General features: G+C 42.8%; 1 protein-coding gene and 1 long non-coding RNA gene across 3 annotated transcripts in view; one reads left to right on the forward strand and one right to left on the reverse strand.

Annotated features, from left to right (window-relative positions):
* The window catches only part of LOC110298990 (cytochrome P450 2G1), an 11,797-nt gene extending 3,366 nt beyond the window's left edge, over nt 1-8,431 (forward strand). The window contains exons 4-9 of the mRNA XM_021168547.2: nt 1,846-2,006; nt 2,361-2,537; nt 4,702-4,843; nt 6,266-6,453; nt 6,573-6,714; nt 7,876-8,431. Coding sequence (XP_021024206.1) covers nt 1,846-2,006; nt 2,361-2,537; nt 4,702-4,843; nt 6,266-6,453; nt 6,573-6,714; nt 7,876-8,057 — 992 coding nt within the window. The 3' untranslated portion in view covers nt 8,058-8,431. The remainder of the gene's footprint in view (nt 1-1,845; nt 2,007-2,360; nt 2,538-4,701; nt 4,844-6,265; nt 6,454-6,572; nt 6,715-7,875) is intronic.
* The window catches only part of LOC115031513, a 24,917-nt gene extending 3,509 nt beyond the window's left edge, over nt 1-21,408 (reverse strand). For both annotated transcript variants that reach the window (XR_003837153.1, XR_003837154.1), the window contains exons 1-2: nt 20,784-21,408; nt 18,996-19,131 (exon numbers count right to left, since the gene is read on the reverse strand). This is a non-coding gene — a long non-coding RNA (uncharacterized LOC115031513). The remainder of the gene's footprint in view (nt 1-18,995; nt 19,132-20,783) is intronic.
* Nucleotides 21,409-21,428: the final 20 nt, after the last annotated feature.

Genomic DNA, 21,428 nt, shown 5'->3' on the forward strand with positions numbered 1-21,428 from the left:
AGAGAGACAGGGCAGGCTTGGGGGGGAGGGTCACTATGCAACCAGGCTGGCTTTGAACTTGTTTCAGTTAAAAATACTCTCTCTCTCTCTCTCTCTCTCTCTCTCTCACACACACACACACACACACACACACACATTTTCTTCAGGAAACAAATCTCATAAATATTTTATTACATTAATTTTTTTTGCAAAATTACAATATATTTAATCATATTCTTTCCCATCCCAACTCTTCTCAGATCATCCCCATCCCCCTACCCACCCAGCCTCATCACTTCCTCTCAAAATAAAATAAAACAGCAAAAATCAAAACACTTCTACCAGTAAAGTTATTTGCAATTGAGACCTGCTGTAAAGGGAAAGCAAGTTTTCTCCAAGATAGTGTCAATGGATATATCAACCACATTCCAGAGACACCCTGATACCCAGGAGTAGTGATGAACACAAGAGACTCTGGGTTTGTTGTGGTTTATCTGTGATTTTTGTTTTATTACAGTTTTTAAAGGTGTCTACTTCCCAGGGTAAAATAAGCTATGGAGCCAATAAAAGTCAAAAGAGAAAAGACAAAGGTTGAGAAATACAGAAACAAGTAGATAAGAGACATAGACACATACCTCTTTAAACCCTTGTCTGGACTCTGTAGACAAATAAGGAATCCACTCATGGCTTTGAACTGCCTTGTACCTCCAGAAGCAATCTGCTATGGTGTACATCAAGAATGTATATGCATGGTTCTGGAGAAATTGACTCCATTTACTTGATAAGCATCCAATTTTATAGATAATACATCTGAGACCTAGTGAAATATTTTCTTTTTCATATATATTTATGCTTGATGTGTGTGTGTGTGTGTATGTTCACGTGTATGGGTGCACCTGTATGCACATGTACTTGCACATGTGTTTGGAGGCCAGAGGTTGACATCAGATGTATTCCTTAATCTTTCTCACTTCTTTTTACTGATTTATTCGTAGATTATCGCTGTACCCAGAGCTCATCAATACCACAAATCTAGCTAGCCAGTTTTCCTCAGAGGACTTCTGACTCCATCTCTCAAGTGCTAAATCAGAAACAGGTTGCTACACTTTTTAAAAAGGTCCACCTTCTTATTTGGGTGCTCAAGATTCTAACTCCAATCGAAAAGGTTATGAAGCAAATGAGTTGTTGTTTTCCCCAGCCCCTGGAAGAATTTTTCAATAAGCTAAATGGATTTTTTTTAGTAGACCTCGACTGAATTCAGGGTTTCTTTTTAAAATTATGTTACTACTATTTTATGAGTACAGATGTTTCGCATGCACATATGCCTGTGCACCATATGCATGCCTGATGTGCCAGAAGCCAGAAGATTCTTCAAATTGGAGTTACAGATGGTTCTGAGCTGCTGTGTGGGTGCTGGGGATTACAACCTGGGTCCTTTGCAAGGGCAGTCAGTGCTCTTAACCACAGAGCAGCCTCTTCAGCTCCTCGGATGTGTGTTTGTTTGTTTGTTTGTTTGTTTTGTTTTGTTTTCCCAAATGTGTCCTCTGTTACTTTCCATCGACCACATACTTAGGTAACAGTGACAAAAATATCATGTTGAACTTCTCTACTATTCCTTGAGTGCTTATTCCAGACTGGAAGCCATGCCAGGCATTTTACATGCAATTATCATATTGAATGCTCACAGATCAACTGGGAGATTTCCAAACCAGGTTGCAGTTTGGGAAACCTAGACTCAGATATGATAATGAGGCACTCATACATATGGATAGGCAGCAGACTCAGAGCTCTGTGCCAGCACTGTGTAACTGCCTGCCCTACCTCACTTGTTAAGACTGTCTCCAACAAAGTCCATTTCCACCCTAGGAGCTCCCATAGATCCCACCTTATACCTGAGCCGCACTGTGTCCAACGTCATCTGTTCCGTGGTCTTCGGAAAACGCTTCGACTATCAGGACCAGCGTTTCCAGAGCCTCATGAAGATGATCAATGAGAGCTTTGTGGAGATGAGCAAGCCCTGGGCACAGGTGCTTACTAGTCACTAGGCAACTCCCTGTACACCCTTCATTCTCAAAGCAAGCACATTCCTGTACTTTACCTAACCCTCCTCCCTTCATCCCTTGGAGGCACTTAAATTTGTCCAAGTATTCAAGAAGCAAAAAGTAACACCCAAAGGTCAGGCCCAACAGTAGATGATTTAGTGAGATAGGGTGACTTTGTGTAGCTCAAGCTGGCCTTGAACTGCTGATCCCTCCTCCTCAGGCTTCATTGTGCTGGAATTAAGAGTGTGTCCTAGCTCCAGCTCAATGACATTAGAACTTTGCCCATCTGGTCCCTGATGCCCATGACTGACACATGCCCCTTTTACCTCTGCCCTGCAGTTATATGATATGTACTGGAAGGTCATGCAGTATTTTCCAGGAAGACACAACTACCTCTACAACTTGATAGAAGACCTTAAGGACTTCATTGCATCCAGGGTCAAGATCAATGAAGCATCCTTTGACCCCTCAAACCCTAGAGACTTCATAGATTGCTTTCTCATCAAGATGCACCAGGTACCTCTTCCCCTTACACCGGTCTTTCTGTCTTCTGAAACCTTCATTCTTGCCATGTCAAAACCCATCTACAACTGTGGGGGTGGGGGTGACAAGGTGGGGGTGGGGGTGGGGGTGACTGTTTCATGTAGTTTATTTTGATCTCTTAGAAAAAATATAAAAACTATAGAAATGTAAGCCTCTTGCACCTTTAAAATAAACTCCCTTAAAATTAATAAAATCAGATTTATTTTAGCACATGCTATATATTTGTCAGGATTCTCTAGAGCAGTGGTTTTCACCCTTCCTAATGTTTTGACCCTTTAATAGAGGTCTTCATGTTCTGGTGACCCCCAGCCATAGATTGGGAATTTCATTGCTTACTTCTTGTCTTAGTCAGGGTTTCTATTCCTGCACAAACATCATGACCAAGAAGCAAGTTGGGGAGGAAAGGGTTTATTCAGCTTACACTTCCATACTGCTGTTCATCACCAAAGGAAGTCAGGACTGGAACTCAAGCAGGTCAGAAAGCAGGAGCTGATGCAGAAGCCATGGAGGGATGTTCTTTACTGGCTTGCCTCCCCTGGCTTGCTCAGCCTACTCTCTTATAGAACCCAAGACTACCAGCCCAGGGATGGTCCCACCCACAAGGGGCCTTTCCCCCTTGATCACTAATTGAGAAAATGCCTTACAGTTGGATCTCATGGAGGCATTTCCTCAACTGAAGCTCCTTTCTCTGTGATAACTCCAGCTGTGTCAAGTTGACACAAAAATAGCCAGTACACTTCTTAAGTGTAATTTTGTTACTGTGATAAGTTGTGACTTAAATATTTGATTTGTGACACCTGTTTGGGTTGTGACCCACAGGTTAAGAACTACTGCTCTAAAAGAACAGAATCTTCTCCCCCCCCCCTCTGTGTGTGTGTGTGTGTGTGTGTGTGTGTGTGTGTGTGTGTGTGTGTGTGTGTGTGTTTGGGATTTATTAGAATGACTTACAGGCTATGGGTCATCTAGTCTACCAATGGAAGGTCCAAAAGTTCAATAATTGTTCAGTCTGTGAGGTTGGATGTCTCAGCTGGTCCTCAGACTATGCAAGAATTCAGAAGTCAGCTCAAACACCAGTGAAGGAAATAGACTTGTCAGCAAGAATGAAGCTGAGCAGGCAAAGAGAGAGCCAGCTTCCTTCTTCTGTGCCCTTTAGATAGGCTGCTAGTAGGCGTGGCCCAGATTATAGTGGATCTTCTCACATCAAAGACCCAGATTAGAAGTAGGTCTTCCTACTTCAAAGGACTAAATTAAGAAAAACACTCCCACACAGATGTACCCAGCCATTTGGGTTTCACTTAGTTCCAGGTGTAGCCAAGTTGACAACCAAGAAAAGCCATCACATGCTGATTGTATATTAGTGGGCTTCCTTATAAGCAGACAGCACATGCAGGTCAAAACCAACTCCCTTTGACTTTGTGATCATAGTCTACTTTCAAGTAAATGTTTCCTAGCCTTCATCTGTGATAGTCAACATGCAGTAATTGTCTCTGTGCCTGGCTGGTTTCAAGTACTCTAAATCCCCCAGTTCTATCCATTTTGCTTCAAGGAACGATTTCCTTGTTCTTCATGACACGATTCATACACCATGCTATTCTAAAATACACTTTGAATCTACAAAGTTTAGCATAAAGATACTTCAAATCTTACAGCTTTAAGACCACCTATCTAACAGGCCTATGATTGAAACCAGAATGTGCCTTCCGAGACTCGAAATTGAGAAACTCAGAAGCTCAATCTTTAAATTTGAGTTTACACTTCAAAATCACGAGTTTAGTGTCTTTGAGATGTAGCAACACATATAATCAGCATGCCTGTGTGTTGACCATTCGAACTCTAGAAAAAAAATCATTAGAATACCCAAGTAGAACTCTCAACTTTGGCAGTTGAAAGCTGTGTGCTCTAATAATGTTCAAACTTTCATTTTAGATTCTGCTTCCATTCCCCATGCTCTTCTTGCCCACCACAAGCACACCAGCCTCCTCTAGCCGTTATGCTCACCTTGGCTTATGTTGTTTCTTCTGAACTTACTGAACCCACATTTTTACTCCTTTCACAAATGCACCCCCTTTACACAGAGGAAAAAGGAAGATAAGGGGGTCAACGGCATGATTCTGTTAACAACCTCCTTCACTTTCAGGATAAAAGTGACCCGCACACAGAATTCAACCTCAAGAACTTGGTTCTCACCACCCTCAACCTCTTCTTTGCTGGCACAGAAACTGTGAGTTCCACGTTACGGTATGGATTCTTGCTGCTGATGAAGTACCCTGAGGTGGAGGGTAAGTTTCACTCTGAGCTTTCTTGGAGAGATGGCAATCTTGAAATGGTACAGTCTCACAGCTTTAGCCTCTCTTCCCTCAGTGACCTCAGAACATGGAACCTTCACCTCTCTGATTAGTCCCTGCATTTGTTCTCTATGATTGTTGAGAGTTAGTAGCCTGTATTTATCATATGACCCTCCTCCTAGTCAGGACTTCTCAAAGTGGCTTCCACTAATCTGATATCAGGGTTCTCTCTCTCTCTCTCTCTCTCTCTCTCTCTCTCTCTCTCTCTCTCTCCCTCCCTCTTTCTCTCCATTTCCAGTTCCCAGAGCTACCTGTCTTGAGTTCCTGGGCTCAAAACTATTTCCTGCATCTGCAAATCGAGAGCAGACCTCATCCCTGCTCTTTGCTTCTGTTACCACGGCTCCTCTTCTAACTCTCACCAACCCCCTTTCCTATGATTGAGACACATGACTACTCATGGCAAATATGCATAATTCAGCTACTCTCCTCATTTCCCAGAAATCTAGTGATAACTGGCAGGTCCCCTTCGACCTTAGGTTATCCTTATGTACATAGCATTGATGCCATGAATTTGAAGGTAGATCTTTTCCCTTCCCATGTCTCTTTGAAATGGAATCTCTGCATAGTTCATGCTGACCTTGGTCCCAGGAGTCTGGCATTACATGTGTGCTATCACACCCAGGTGAGTCTATTTAAGGGCTATTGCTCAGCTGACTATAATGTTAGTATCAAACAGACTTCATTCCTGATCAACTATAATTTGATCTGCTTAGAGAACTACAGTAATCAAAAGTTATTGCTTGCTTAAGAACACTCTCTAATTTGGCCTTTATCCTAATCAAGTTCAAAACAAGCCTTTTGTGAACAAAAGCAGCATCTTCTTATACAGTTCAGATGGAACCAGGATGTTGTCCTGATCATTATTCACCCACCCATGGTATTTTTAAGTAAAGAACAAATTCCCATATGGCATTTAAGGATCTAGGTTCTGTAACTCCTGCTGTCTGATGATCGTTCAAGTACAGTGATGGGTGTTATTAAATATAACAAAGCAATCCAAACACAGATTCTCCTATAAGGTTCACTGTTTTTGTTGGCTTTAGAAACAGAATCCTCATCTCAAGATCCTTGAGGTCATAACATCTGCAAAATGCAGAACATAGCTTGCTCTAACTTCTCAACACATACATTCCCTGGTCAGACATGTGGCTTATACCTGGCATACAGCACATAGGAGGCAGAGCATTTGAAACCTGCACAAACTAGATAGTGAATCCCAGTCCAACATGTACTACCTAGAGAAGCCCTGTTGACAAAGAAACAAGTACATGCTCCCCCTAATCAAAGTAAAACCAAAGACCAAAAAAAGACAGATTTTCTGTCCCCTTTTCTGGTATAATTTCTGCCATCTTACAGCCAAGATCCACGAGGAGATTAACCAGGTGATCGGAACACACCGTACCCCAAGAGTGGATGACCGGGCCAAGATGCCCTACACTGATGCTGTCATCCATGAGATACAGAGATTGACAGACATTGTGCCCCTGGGTATCCCCCATAATGTCACACGGGACACTCATTTCCGAGGCTACCTTCTACCCAAGGTAAGATTGTACCCCAGTGTTGTCCTGTCACCCATTCCTGGCTTCTCTCTTTTCCTGTTTGTGTATCCCCACCCCTATTGCCCAACACAGAACTCTAATAGCCTCTGTCTGTCTCCCAGGGTACAGATGTGTATCCCCTGTTTGGCTCGGTCCTCAAAGATCCCAAATACTTCCGCTACCCAGATGCTTTTTATCCTCAACACTTCCTGGATGAACAGGGGCGCTTCAAGAAGAATGATGCCTTTGTGGTCTTTTCCTCTGGTAAGTGATTATGCCTAAATTTGCCCCAAATAAGTACTAGAACAGTCTTTCCAAGGTCTATGTTATAGACTTATAAAAATCCTAAAATTTCAGATCAGGGAATATTAGAATCATTCACTTTAATTGATTAGGTTAAAAAAAAGAGCAAAAGATTGTTGTCTATGACTAATATCAGTACTCAAACAGCAGTGGTAATAAGATTTAGGAGAAAGGCTAGCCTGGGCTAACAGTGAGATCCTGACTTTAAAACAATTGGAAATAATGAAAAAATAAAATAAAATAAAATGTTAGAGCAACAAAACCAAACATTTAGTAAACCTAGCCATAGGATGTTAAGAATCAAATTAAAAGTATTTCATGTTTTGCCAGCCATATGACCCTTGTCTGAGCCACTTGTGTCTGCCATGTCCTATGTACTGTGGACAGCCATGGCCACTGGTAACACTTAAGGGAATGGTCCTTATGTGTGAAAATGTAAATCCTCTTATTCAAGGACACTGGGACTCATTTAACTCACATGAGAGATTCTTTTTCTCTGAATATGTCCAAACATTCTAAAAGATGAAAGGCATTCATGCCATGCGAATACAAAGCAACACCATAGAGTCACCTCACAAAAGTAAGGTAGCCTGCGAGAGGTTGTGGCATCATGGGCAGCCTGGAGCCTGGGTAAATTGTTGCACCGCTTAACCGTGAGATAGAGGTTAATCCCCTTCCCACTGTTGAAACAGCTCATGGCAATCAGGAAGGTATCTTTGATGTCTAAGGCCTTTGAAATGCCTTTGAGGAATTGAAATGAACAGAGATTTTTTTGGGTTTGTTTGTTTGTTTGTTTATTTTCCTGATCTGGGGATGGAATTCACATACTCAGAGCAAATGTTCTCACTGAAACACATACCTCAATCTCTCACTGGTTTGAGTCACACCCAGCCCTCATGGATCCTTTGGGACCTGTCTATCTGATTCTAACTCAGATAGACTAGCTGCCACCTGCCCAGTCCCTCTAAGTGACAGGTAGCAGTGGGACCCCAGTAAGTCTTAATAATAACCCCACGTAGTGGATACAGCCGTGGGCTAAGATGCTGAGGAGTCAGTCAAGGCTGCGTGGGGTGGTTATGGTAGGGACATGGTGCACAACTCCTCCATCGATTGTTTCTACAGGAAAGCGCATCTGCGTTGGGGAGGCCCTGGCCCGCATGGAACTCTTCCTTTATTTCACGTCCATTCTTCAGAGGTTCTCCTTACGTTCTCTGGTGCCTCCTGCTGATATTGACATCACTCACAGAATCTCAGGCTTTGGCAACATCCCCCCAGCTTATGAGCTCTGCTTCATGGCCCGCTGAGTGCCCACTGGGAGACCAGCCAAGAGTCATCTGAGAGCCGAGCTCTGCTGGAGTTCACACACACACCATCTCCCTTCAATCCTCCCTACTCCTTGAAGAGAAGTCACTCTCTTTGTTGTTCTGAGACCATGGGTCAAGAGAGGTGTCTGGATGTATAAACTAGGGTTCTAGTCACAGTCTGGGAGAAAGCCTGAGGGTTTCATTAAATTTCCTGAAGTTTTCAACCTCAGTCTCAGTGAGCACCAAATTTACAGATGCTGTCAGCTTACATAATCTTTTGTCTTTGCCCTGATATTGACCAGAATATACCTTGCAATTCTTTCCTGTTTGCTTTTATTTCTCCTCCCCAATAAAAAACTCAAAACTATTGACCACAGTAAGCTTACTGAGTATCATGTTGACAGTTCTGTTGTTGCCAGAAATAGTCAAGGGCTGAGACCCCCAAACTGAGAGCCAGGAAGCAGTATGCACAACAGGCCCAGGGGACAATCAATCCAAAAACTGATCCTTGAATTCAGTTAAACAGAGTCCTTCTACACGGCCTACATCACAACCCAGAGTGGCATAGACTTAGGGTGGCTGTATTAAACTTGCATAATTTATCATATCATAAACATAATTTATCATAGGCAGATTTTATTTTTTTAGTGCAGAAGGGAGGGTGAGGGTTGTTATAGAGGAGACACAGGAGCTCCCATGGGGTGCTGACCTGGTCTTCTCTTTCTGTACCTTCCAAAAGTGTCTTCTACCTCAAGGTGAAGTGTAAGATAGAGGTCGAAATGGGCTTTCTGACTACTTGTTACTAATAGCAATTCCCTGTCTCACACAGGGATCCCTTGCTGGTTTGGCATCAGCCATCTTAGTTGGCTCAGTGCTTGTCCTCACTGTCATCTCTCCTGCTAAACTTGCTCTCCTGATGGTACATCCTGCATCCTGTTTGAGATATAACTCCTCTATTTCCAGATTGTGTGATTCTCTCTATATAGTTCTATCAGCTTGTTCAGTATTGATGAAATTCTCCCTCACATTGCACTAGCTCCGTCTGTATTTATCAAATGTACAGGGTGTGTCTGTCATTAAGTGACAGATATAAAATGCACAATGCTGTGTATGCCTCATTGTGTCTGGGAATTTTTAAATTGGCTCTGATTATGTTGTGAGCTATAAAGGAAGACTAGAGTACACATAAGACCTGAAGACTAGGTTATCGGAGAGTAAACCATCATGAGAGAATTTTAAAGATGCTTGAAACATAGCAGAAATTAACAATTTTTGATATATATGAAACTAGATAGGCCTTATATGAGCAAGAAAAGATTGGTGAGGTGTAAGATACATACAGAGCACTTGCTGCTGAAATACAAGCTGAAAAACAAACACTTTAAATTATTTTTATTTATCTCCAGTAATTTTATGCACACATAGAATGTACTTTAATGATACAGACGTCCATTCCTCCTCATTACTCCCGCTCACTCTCTGTGGGGTACTCCATCTTCCCAATACCCTTCTAAATCCCCCCTTTCTTGTGCACCTTTTTTAAAAAGTAACCCACTAGTAGTGGATTAAGTAGGGTTACCTGCATGCACATGATTTTAGAGTTACTTACTGGATAATGTAAAGTGCCCACACCCCTGAAGAAAAATGGATTCTCCTCTCCCAGTAGCCACTCACTACCCATAGGCCTTCAGCTAGGAGTGCAGCTGCATATGCCCCTCCCCCTCATGGGCCCTGGGATGTTGGCAGGCTCTGTCTTGTGAGGATAAACATAAAAGCAGAGAGTTTGTGAGTGCAGTGGCAGTACCATGTCCGGAAGAAAGCATTACACAGCATCTCTCACCCCCATCCCCACCATCTGGCTCCCCTCACCAAGAGGTTCCATGAGCCTTTGGGGATGGAGGGATGGATATAAATGTCCCACCAGGCACCAGGTTTCAACACCCAACAGTCATTTATTCTCAACACTTTGAGAAATTTCAAATCTTGGCATTAACTTCTCACCATGGCAAAGAAATTTGTCTGATATTGATGGCAGTACTGAACTATGGATATAAACACAAGTCCTCAGAAGGAAATCTGATTCCACTTCCATTTAGCAGAGCAACAGTACTACCTCCTTCCCTGGGGTCCATAACCTTCTGAACCTTGGGGTTTTAACCAGGTATACAGTACTGGCTATGAATATGCTCCTGTGAAGTAGGCCTCAAATTGAATTAAAAATGGAACTTACTACCATAACACACATGCCACTGTTACCAGTGGGTTCAACCTACCTGGCAGATCATTATTGTAGCACACAGAGTCCACAGCAGGGTGAGACACTGGTGACTTCTCTACCCCAGCAGCTGACACAGCTCCTTCAGGCATCGTGAAAACTACCCAGTAGGGAAGAAACACCCAACTAACTTGGTTCCAAATTGATTTTTCTGTGCATCACAACTAGAGCGTGAGGTGTCTTTAGCACAGAGCCTCACCATCTAGTGCTGCTGGACAACCAAGAACAGATATGTTGTTTGGACATTTCTGGAGCCTCCCTGGACAACAAATGGGGGTGTTCTACGACCAAGACTTCATTTACCAACCGATGGCTTAGGGAAACACCATCAACCACCCATGCAGGGTACCTTTATTCAAACTCTCTTTTTTCTTTTAACTTGTATTACATTTTAAGTTATAAGGTAATAGTTTCTATGTGGCTTGTTCATAAAGCCTTAATTTTTGTCTTCCTTTCCCCCACCCTCCCCCTCCCCTGGGTCTTCACCCTACCCTGTTTAAGCCTGTCCACTTCTAGTGTCCACTCCTAGTTCTTTCCCATCATGTGTGTTTTATTATTCCCTTCAAGACCAATTTTTTTAACCCCCACCTCTCACGGATCTTTTCTTGATTCCTGGCATCTTCCTGACAGTCACTCCAACTGAACCACATGAATCTGAAATTTTAAACTGGCTCCTATATAAGAGAAAATATATAATGCTTGAGTCATTCCACTAAATATGATATATTTTAGCTCCATCTATTTTCCTAAATTTTTGATATTTTTATTTTTCTTTAGCACTGAACAGAATCCCATTGTGCATATGCACCATATTTTCAGATTCCATCCACCAGTTGATGGAACTCTAGACTGGTTTCCACTTCCTAGCTATTATAAATAAAACATCAACAAACATGGATGTTCAGGTTTCTCTCTTGTGGTATTTGAAGTCCTTTAGGTCTATGCCCAGAACAAACATAGCTAGGTCAGTCCTGGGCTGTTTTTAGTTTGTTTGTTTGTTTGAGAAGTCTACATTGATTTCTGGAACAAACTGTCACTTGTATAAGCATTGTGTAATGAGTTTCAACACGTGGGTTTTAGACACAGATTGGTGATTTTGCACAAACTGTTGCAAACTGTATAATTGCCCATGTATTTGTTTGGAATGGCCTTCCCTTGTAGTTTTGAATGGAACTCCCAATCCTTGGCCTCAGTCTTCCCAGGGTTAGGATTACAGCTAAATGCTACAGTGCCAAGTGCCTTTTTGACGTCTTTGCCCTCTTTTTTATTAATGCTCTTGATTATTTTGGTTTATAGATAAGGATGTTAGTCCTTATTGGTATCTTTTTGTAAAGGGTGGGACACTGACACGGTTCACATGTAGTCCAGGTTGGCTTCACAGTCTTTATGTCCTTCCTTCTATCTCCATCTCCATAGTGCTGGGATTACAAGCATGCACCATGACAGCTGGGTTTCTGTCTTAAAACTCTCTCTCTCTCTCTCTCTCTCTCTCTCTCTCTCTCTCTCTGTGCGTGTGTGTGTGTGTGTGTGTGTGTGTGTGTGTGTGTTTACTGGAAATTAAGTCATTATGCATCACAGATGAGTACTCTACTAATGAACTACACCCCCAGCTAAATTCAGATTCTCTCTCTCTCTCTCTCTCTCTCTCTCTCTCTCCACATCTTACATCTTTCTGTTCACCTTTTCACCTTCTTGGCCTTAGCAGAAAAAGATGTAAAGATAGGTAGAGACACAACTCCTAACTAATCCCTGAATTACAGGGAGTGCCAGTTATGTGTTGTGCTTTTTCCCAGAACATAAAGCCCAGCTCTCTAGCTTGCCTTTGAGCAAGGCTGGCTCAGAGTAGAAACTATGGTTGAGGACTGACTCATTGAAACTACCAATTAGGAATTGTTGAAGTCTCAAATCAGATGGAAACCTAATTTATATCAGTGATGCCAAAAGCAGGGCCAGATTCCCAGAGAAAGTCTGACACCATCTGTTCTTATTTAATGATTAGAATGAAGTGGATTTATCAACCAATTTTCCTTAAGACTGTTCTTGCTCCTTTAGTATTTTCAGCTCGATGCTATACACAGTAGTAGAGGGACCTCGTGTTGCAAACAGAGAGAACCAGACGCTAACTCTGACTGTGTAGTTTTCTGAGTTGATGAGCTCAATTTCCTCACTTATAAACTAGAGATAATCCACCCCTTGAAAAGATGTCAAAATTAAACGAGGGACTTGAGAGACAGGTTAGTGGTTAAGAGCACTGGTTACTCTTCCAAGGGATCCAGATTCCATTCCCATCATATGTGTAGTAGCCTACAACCATCTGTAACTCCAGTTTCAGGGATTCTAGCCTCAAAGGTGTCAGCCATACACATAGTACCCAGTTGTACATGCAGAAGGACCACTTCACATAAAATTAAAAGACACTGTGTGTACCACCTTAAACATCGCTTAACTATTCTGAGAAATCATTATACATGTACATGAATCATAACAGGATAACCCCTAAGACTGTCTGCTTATGTAGCTAGTTGGACGTTCCAACAGTTAAAGCCCATCATCGAAAGCATTGTGGAGCTGGTCTCCACCAGTTGTCATTTCTTTTGAAGATAGGTCACATTTCTTCATAACTTCATATACCTTCTAAGCTTGGATTTTCAACTTGTAAAAACTCTAGAGATTCTGTTATGTTCTATTGAAGACTAATGTTTCACCATTTTTTGTTTAGATAGCAATTAGCATAGCTAAAACAAAACCCTTAGCACGGAAACTCAACCTCAGTGCTTTTAGCCTTAGCTATAAGCTTTTCAGTTCATAAGTACCTAAACAGTCAGAATTGGGGCAAAATTTATACATAGGATTTGGTCACATCTCATTTTCTCTGATTCTTTCTTTTTAGAGTTTCAACTCCCACTACCAACCAGCGCTGTAATCAATCACAATGCACTCTGTTACCTGGATCTAGAAATTTGAGAAAAATACAAAGTTTCTGTCTGGGTTTCTGCCATCCCAGAAGGTGCAGTTCATGGCCTGCCCTCAGAACAAAACCAACAAAAAGCAAAAGTAGGGAAATCCCTTCTCCCAACTCTTGCATTATCTGCTTTTTCTGTTCACTAGAAAATTCAGCCAACTAATGAAGATTTTAAAGTACTTTTTCATAGTGTGTAGTTATTGTTCACTTGATTCATTAGGAATGTACTCAACCACTGACAGATATGGAAATACCCTTAGAGTATTTGCAAAATCTTCATTCTTATAAAAAATTATGTTCAAAAGATAAACATCACACATACATGGGGAGACGTAGAAAGCTGACCTCCTGGGGGGGGCGGGGACAGGATGACAGAGGCTGGGAAAAGAGAGGTATTTTCAACAGATCAGAATATTAGTTAAGCAGAAGAAATAAATAGGTCTACTATACAGCACGAAAGCCATGGTTAATAACAAGTTATCATATTCTAGATTATTACTAAAAGACTCTGTGTCACAAAATCCTATGTGACACAATACATACTCTAATTACCCTGATTTAGCCTTTCTACAATATATAACATATCAAAACATTGTGTTGTATCCCTTAAATATATCCAGTTGTTATTTGTCAATTTTAAAAAGGTCCTAAATGGGGAGAGATAGTAGAAAGCATGTGACACTGAAGAATAAGAGGACCATGGGAGTGAGTGGGGTATAGGGGAGGGGGAGTAACAAAAGAGGCGCAGCCAAAACAAAGTATATATGCAAGTGCTACAATACAACCTTTATGATATGTGACAATTATACTGATTTTGAGCCTTAACATTAAAAATGCAGCAAATATCACTTTAAAAACACAAGACATGGGACTGGACATATGGCTCAGCAGTTAAGAGCGCTGGCTGCTCTTTTAGAGGTCCTCAGTTCAATTCCCATGGTGGCTCACAACCATCTATAATGTGATCTGGTGCTCTCTTTTGGCATGCAGATATACATGCAGATAGAGCACTCATATACCTTTACACACGCACGCGCGCACACACACACACACACACACACACACACACGACATCAAGAATCTTGGCACCATGGGTGCTTTCCAGTCCTACCACAAGGAGTGGGTGTGCAACAGTAGAGTCTCAATTCCTGGGAAAGGTGCTGACCATAGTGACAAAGATGAACAGCCTCAAGTAGTGATATATGCATATATATATATATATATATATATATGTACATATATATTTATATATAGTGATTAATTTAAAATGGGGACATGAATTTGAAAGTAAGCACTGGGGGTGTATGGGTGTGTTTGGATGAAGGAAAGAACGTAATGTAATTATATTATAATCTGAAAAATAAAAGAAGAAATGGGGTAGGGGGAGACCTGAGAGCTAAAGGGGTCATAAAAATTAAAGCAGAAAAAAAAAATTAAAGCAGAAGCAAAGACTGCCAAAGCAGGTGGGGAGTTACTTCCAGCTGATGGAGAATCATGGAAAACCAGTTAGGCAGTCCTCAGATAAAAGGTGTTAAGGTTTAACAGCCAGCTCAAAAAAAGGGAGAAAACAAAGAAAGAACAAAGCAAATGAGCAGCATTCTGAACTCACAGAACCAACTAAGGACACAACCTCCTTCCTTTTGACGGTGAAGGAGAAATGTACACGCTTTGGACTTGGTTTCCTTTAACAACAATGAGGTCCTTTTTTAATAATAATTTCCAGTGTCTTCCCCAGTATGCTACAATTCCTTACAGGAAGCTGAGAAAATGCCAGAAACAATTGCACAAAATAAGACCTATCTCTAGGCACGGATGGCCTTCTTACTAACAAACTGTTAATCATCTGCCATGTACAGTCATGCATATGTGTAGATTATACTCTTAAACGAAACTGGGATTGTTAAGTGAATAAATAAAAATCTGTTCTTCCAGGCTACTTCTGTCCATGCATCCATCAAACCTGTCTCTGTATGCATTCCAGAGCATGCCTGCTGTTTTCCTGGTGGGGAATCAGGGCCCTGCTGTTTTCCTGGTGGGAAACACTCCTCCCACGCAGAGGAAACAACCAGACAGAACAGAGCTTGAATTTTTATTCCTGTTCTGGTTTCCCTTTCACACCATTTCAGCCAACGTTCCCCAAACCCTTCTCTAATCCTTGTCACAACTATGAAATCTAAGACGCAAACCTTTTCCTTCCCTGACTGCAACCTTTTGTTCTCTGGACTCACTCACCACCTGGCTACCTGGGGTGTGGGAGGTGGTGTACTCTGGTTGATGAGTGGCTCATGAACCAAAGAACACAAAGGTGGTAGAGGTCAAATATCTCTCTTATCAGCTATTGTTTGCTTGTTCTGATCGGATTCTGGAGGATTTTGTTTGGGGTTTATGACTATGGGGTATGAGTTTAAGAATCATAGGGACAATTTTAGGGACAATTTTCTGATGCTTCATAAAAAATAAAAACAAACAACAACAAAAGGAAATCTCAGACAGCAGACAGACCAGGTTGCCACGAGCATAGGACTTAAAGACACAGAGGCCAGTTCTCATTAGTGTAGACCCCAAAGTAAGTCGCCTCTGCCTTAGGTTACTTCAGATTTTCACGGGGAAATGTTTTGATATTTGATAGAGGTGGTGGTTGCATAACACTGTGAATGCACAAAACACCATTGAACTTTTCTGTACAAATGTTTAGTTCATCTGTTATTTCATCTCAATTTAAAACAAAAGGAGCAACGCTGAGGAGGAGCCAGCCCAGTAGGTATGGTGCTGTACAAGCATGGAGATCCCTGCACCTACATCAAAAGCCAGACATGGTGGCACACACTTGTAATCTGTGTTATTCTACTCATCTCAGGACTGGCGTAGCAAGGCATGGATTCAGGAGGATCCCCAAGCCTCATTAGCCATACAGGCTAGCCAAATCAGTGAGTTCTGGCTTCAGTGAGAGCCCATGTCCTAAAAAAGTAACATGGCAATCATAATAAAATAATAATAATATACAAAGGACAGTCTCACTTTTACAGGATTTTAGGTTCCAGGTACATTTGGGGGAAGCCATTGTCATGAGAGTTTGGGTTTGTGGGAAGAGAAGACAGGAAGTTAGCAGATGAGGTTTGAAGCAGTTGGGGAGGGGAGCAGCCGTCAGTGTCCCTTCTCTTCCGTTCATCTCACAGAAGACATGGCTTGTGTATGTCTACCTGTACTTCCTCTCTCCATCCACCTGGAGAACTCAGTCTACGAGAATCATTTCATGCAGAGATCTTCTGGGAAAGCCTTCCCACTCCTCAGTCCTAAGTGGTAAGTTATTTACAAGCAGTAAGGAAGAATAACAGGACAATCAAAAACTCACTTTTTTTTTTCTGGGTTTGCTCTTCTTCTAGGCCTGCGAAATCCCGACCAGTGCCTTGGCCTGGTTTGTCAGGATGCCCAAATAACCCCATCATTTCCTGCCTCAAATCTGATCCAGATCAGCTCCTTCAAATAAGTAAAGGACACCCCCATGTATCACCCAGAGAGCCAGCATGTAACCAAGTAAGAACTAGTTGTTCCTTCTATGCCTTCCTCCAGCCAGCCTCCATCCCCACCCTGGTAGACCTTTCCATTTTCATCTGTATACCGGAAGCAGACATGCCCTCGCTGCTCAGCCTTCGCTATCTTTATTATAATCTATTTATTTTTATTTCATGTGTGTTGGTGTTCTACCTGCATGCATGTCTCGTTGTGGGTGTCAGATCCTCTGGAACTAGAGTTACAGACTCTTGTGAGCTGCCCTGTGGGTACTGGGAATTGAACCTAGGTCCTCTGGAAGAGCAGCAGGGTGTTTGTTTATTGAAGAACAGAAATGAAACTGATCCAGGGCTGTGTTTAAATCCAAACACAGACATGTATGTACAAGCACCAAGTGTTCACCTTTAACACGGTATGGCTTCATGAGTCTGCAAATATAAGCCATGAAAGACACAAAAATACCCGCTTAGTCACCTACTTGTACATACATTCATTTACACAAGTGTCAATATGGAGTTAAGCACCACACTAAACACAACATACACATGGTAGACATGCCACAGTGGAGCATATCCTAAAGCTGTGTGTACTTAAGTTTACATGCAGAACCCGATGGGTATAGCTGCATGTGCATGCGTGCGCACACACACACACACACAAAGAGAGAGACAGAGACAAGACAGAGACAGAGACAGAGAGATGTGATGATATAGATAAACTGTACATTCACTGACTGACGCCTCCAGACAAATCTAACTAAGACTGGTGCAAATACAAATTAATCAATCAGCTTGGGCATTTTGTGCTGGTTTGAATGAGAAATGTCCTCCGTAGTCTCAAGCAGTAGAGCACTTAGCCTCTGCTTGGTGTTACTGTTTTGTGCAGCTTTCTGTGGTATGGCCTCGCTGGGGTTAGTATGTCACTGAGGCTTGGATTTGAGACTAAAAGACCACACACCACTTCCAGTTTGTTCTCTCTGCTTTGTGTTTGGGGTTCAAAAGGTGAGCTCTCAGCTTCCTGCTACTGCCCCCATGGCTGCTGCTAGTGCCATGCCTCTCCATTACAACAAGCTATCACCCCACAGGAACAATAAGTCCAAGTAAACTCTTCCGTATGTTGTCTTCGTCATGGTGTTTTAGCGTAGTTAAAGAAAAGTTAATAATACAGAGAAAAAGTAAATAATGACAAGTTGCAACATGAACAGCAACAGAGACCCATAAGAATGACACGCAAATAAAAATGTGCAAACGAAGATAAGCGAGGCAGAGGCACCTGCCATAACCTACTAATCAAAATGGTAACAACACGAAGACATTCACAAGCATGGAGGATTCAGGGTCAACAGTGGCTCACGGGGAAAGAGAAAGCAAATATGAATGGATAGTCTACCATAAAGAAGGAGAGACAGCAAGGCAAAGTCCTGAGCAGGCTTCACCTCCATCCAGAGCAACCTCATCATCTAACACTCATCCATGTTTGCTCAGAGCACCAAGCCTCCAGGATCAACTTCCTTTTCACAGCTCTGGGATGTGGCAGGGGGAGGGGCACGCATGCTTGGCTTTGGTAAAGAAGCATTGAGGGAGGCTTCTCAGACGCCGTCTTCTTTAGGGTGGTTCTGGAGGCATTCAAAATGAGACAGGCCTTGCTTCCCCACCATAACTAAATGTTAGGACCCTATTACCTAAGACACTGCCAACTTTGGCTGAAGGACACAGAAAGATCAATCTTGAACTGACCAGGAAATTGTTTTCTTACTGGTCCTGGAAATATCAGTGGCCTTACCCAGTACTGGACACTCTGTTACAATAAAATCCAAAGACCTCCAAAGACAGATTGAAGTTTAGAGGAACATCAATCCATGTTTCTTTTTTTCTTATTGAGTAATAGGGTGTGGTAATAACAAATGAATAAAATAGCTATTTATTGACTTTATGCATTTATTCAACCATTACTATCAGGAGGAAGATGTGCTCAGTCCTTGGGCCCATAAAGTTCAGTTTGTAAATGAAGTCGGCTCTTCAAGGACACACAACAGACAAGATCTCAGGGAGACTGGTTGAATTGCCCAGGGGTTGGTATCTGCCCCCCATTAGGGTTCCGTTCTATGCTGTGGTCCTGCTCTTAATCACTAAGCCAGAAAGGGAGACTAGAGCCATCAAAGAGAGATTTCCCAAAGCCCCTGCTCACTCACGCACTCTGGAAGCCTGCCTGAGATGCTTGCTGCTGTTCTCACATGTCTCTGCCAGGTGACTGCAGGCACTGATTCCTGGTTCATGTGCCTGTGTCTCTCCCACGTGACCTCAGTTTCTGCTCTGTCATCCATGCGTCTGAAAAAAGTCAACAAGAACAAATAAACTTGATCTCTTCCAAGCTCTCCCAGCTCAGTTCCCATTCTGGCCCCTGTGCAGATTATGAGAACCTGCCTAACCACTCAGGGTCTTTCTGGGTGCCCCCTTCACCCCTTTACCATGAAACAGATTCTCTAAATTACTCCCTCCCTCCTATTCATGTGGAAACAAGGGGAGAGGAGAGGTCCATGCCCAGCATTAGTGCAGGTGCAGGCTGGTACTAAGGAGAGATTGATACCAGCCAAGCCTAGGCTAATCCTATTCCCCCCACCTCTTCCTCCTCCAAAATCAACAAACAACCTTTCTCTCTGCTTTCTTCTCTGCCCTTGGTTTCCTCCCCAACCAGTCTCAGAGTCCAACAGCCTAAAACGAGATGAGCCAGTCATGAGCTCCAACCTCACCCATCTCCACCTGTCTAAAGCTGGGGCACCACCATGGGATGGACTCATCCATCAAAGCATGCCAGTGTCCACCTGAGGCCCCTCCTAAGGTCTCAAGGAGGCCAGTCTCAGCAAGTACCTAGTGTTTATGTCAGAACCTGCTGGAACCAAATCCAGACCCATGTGTTGCCACATTTAGGCCTTTATTCAGGCAATTCCAGTGACCACCTGCCTCCCCCCTCAAAGTCCCTCTTAGCGTAAGAAGCAAGAGGGATAATATCCTTTTGATGTCAAGCTCGTGCTAACTTCTTTCTCACTTTAGTGCTTGCCCAGGAGCCATCGCAATGCTAACCCCATCTTCCTCCCTCCTGGGAGCCCATCCTGCAGCTGAGCTTAGTCCCCAGGTGTCTCCCAGGATGATCTGAGTTAAGAAATGAAGAGAAGAGACAATTAAATCCCAGCTCCTTTATGACCTCAGTCATCTCACTGAGGCTGGTGATGTGCCAACTCCATAATGACTAAGATTCCACAGATGGGATACGATAGTCTTCCTGGGCTACAGGTTCATCAAAAATGTCTGGTTTATTAAAGAAGAATTTCAATGTGGGGCAATAGTAGGGTCACTCTTCCCTTCTTCATGCCACCCTTAGCATCCCAGGGTTTTTTTCTGTTCCCCATGATGGATGCTCACCTAACTATCTCTATCTCAGCCTACTGATAACAACCAGGCATCAGTACACTTACCATACACACCCACACACATATGTCCTTTATTTCCCCCAATACTCTCTTCCCACTGGTGGGAAAGATGTCTAGACAGGGAAGGCTAAAAGTATGGGCAAGAGTAGACATTAATGCCTCTGGCTTTCAGGCTTTCAACGTATGTGTCTCCCACCCCATACTACCCCTGTGTTTTGTGATCAATGCATCCATAGGAAACCTTTGTAAATAACAGGAGCAATGAGCCAGTGACCCTGGTGGTCTTTCCAACAGATCTGGATAAGAATCCAGTGGGGCTTTTGTAAATTAGAACTTTTCTGCCATATTGGAGTTATCATCATTTCTCAAGACCTAGACAGACCCTTAGATGTTGTCTCTAGTACTGGGTCTAGCTCCAGTAAAATATGACTCTGGTCTTCCCCACCTTTCTCAGATCCTATATCCCATCCATCCATCCTAGACTCAGAGACTTCCCCGTGGGTTCTGAGCATTAAGAGATATCATGGAGCCAAAATCAAAGTACATCCACACCTGGGCACAGGTGCTGACTCCAAGATCCTCCTGCAGTTTCGGTGTGTTCCTCCCAGGCACTCCCCATCCACAGCCATTCTTGCCTCAAGATCCATAACCGGTAGCCCTGGAGTCTCCACTTCTCGCATCCTTAAATTCAGGATCCTCTTCATTGAAAGACTCTCAAGGGTTGGGTGTGGTAGTATAGGCCTATAATCCCAGCACCCAGGGCAGACACAGGTGGATCTCTGTGGTCTACGTATGGAGCTCTAGGCTAGCCAGGACTACATAGTAAAAGCCTATCTCAAACAAGAAAGAAAAATGGTCTTTCAACTTCATAGGTATTCATCCTATTTCAAACTAATGGATTATAGGGTTCTTCTCTCCTAAGGCCCTACTATCCCTATCATTTGGGCCCCTTCTCAGAGGAAGTGTCTACATGTTTGAAGGATCCAGTTCTGGCTTCTTTCTACTGTCCTCTGTAATGCATAGCTCTGGAGCACTTCCTCCTTAGCTACCACAGATTCAGTCTACTCCCTGTTAATCTGCCATGGGGCCCTCCTCCTCCTTCAGTGTTGGCAATGTCCCAAACTTGGTGCATAATAGTGGGTAGTCTGGAGGTGAAATAGTTGCATAATCAAGACCAAAGTCCGGCCTTCTGTCTCT

Source organism: Mus caroli, chromosome 7, assembly GCF_900094665.2.
Source record: "Mus caroli chromosome 7, CAROLI_EIJ_v1.1, whole genome shotgun sequence".
Classification (NCBI taxonomy): Eukaryota; Metazoa; Chordata; class Mammalia; order Rodentia; family Muridae; genus Mus; species Mus caroli.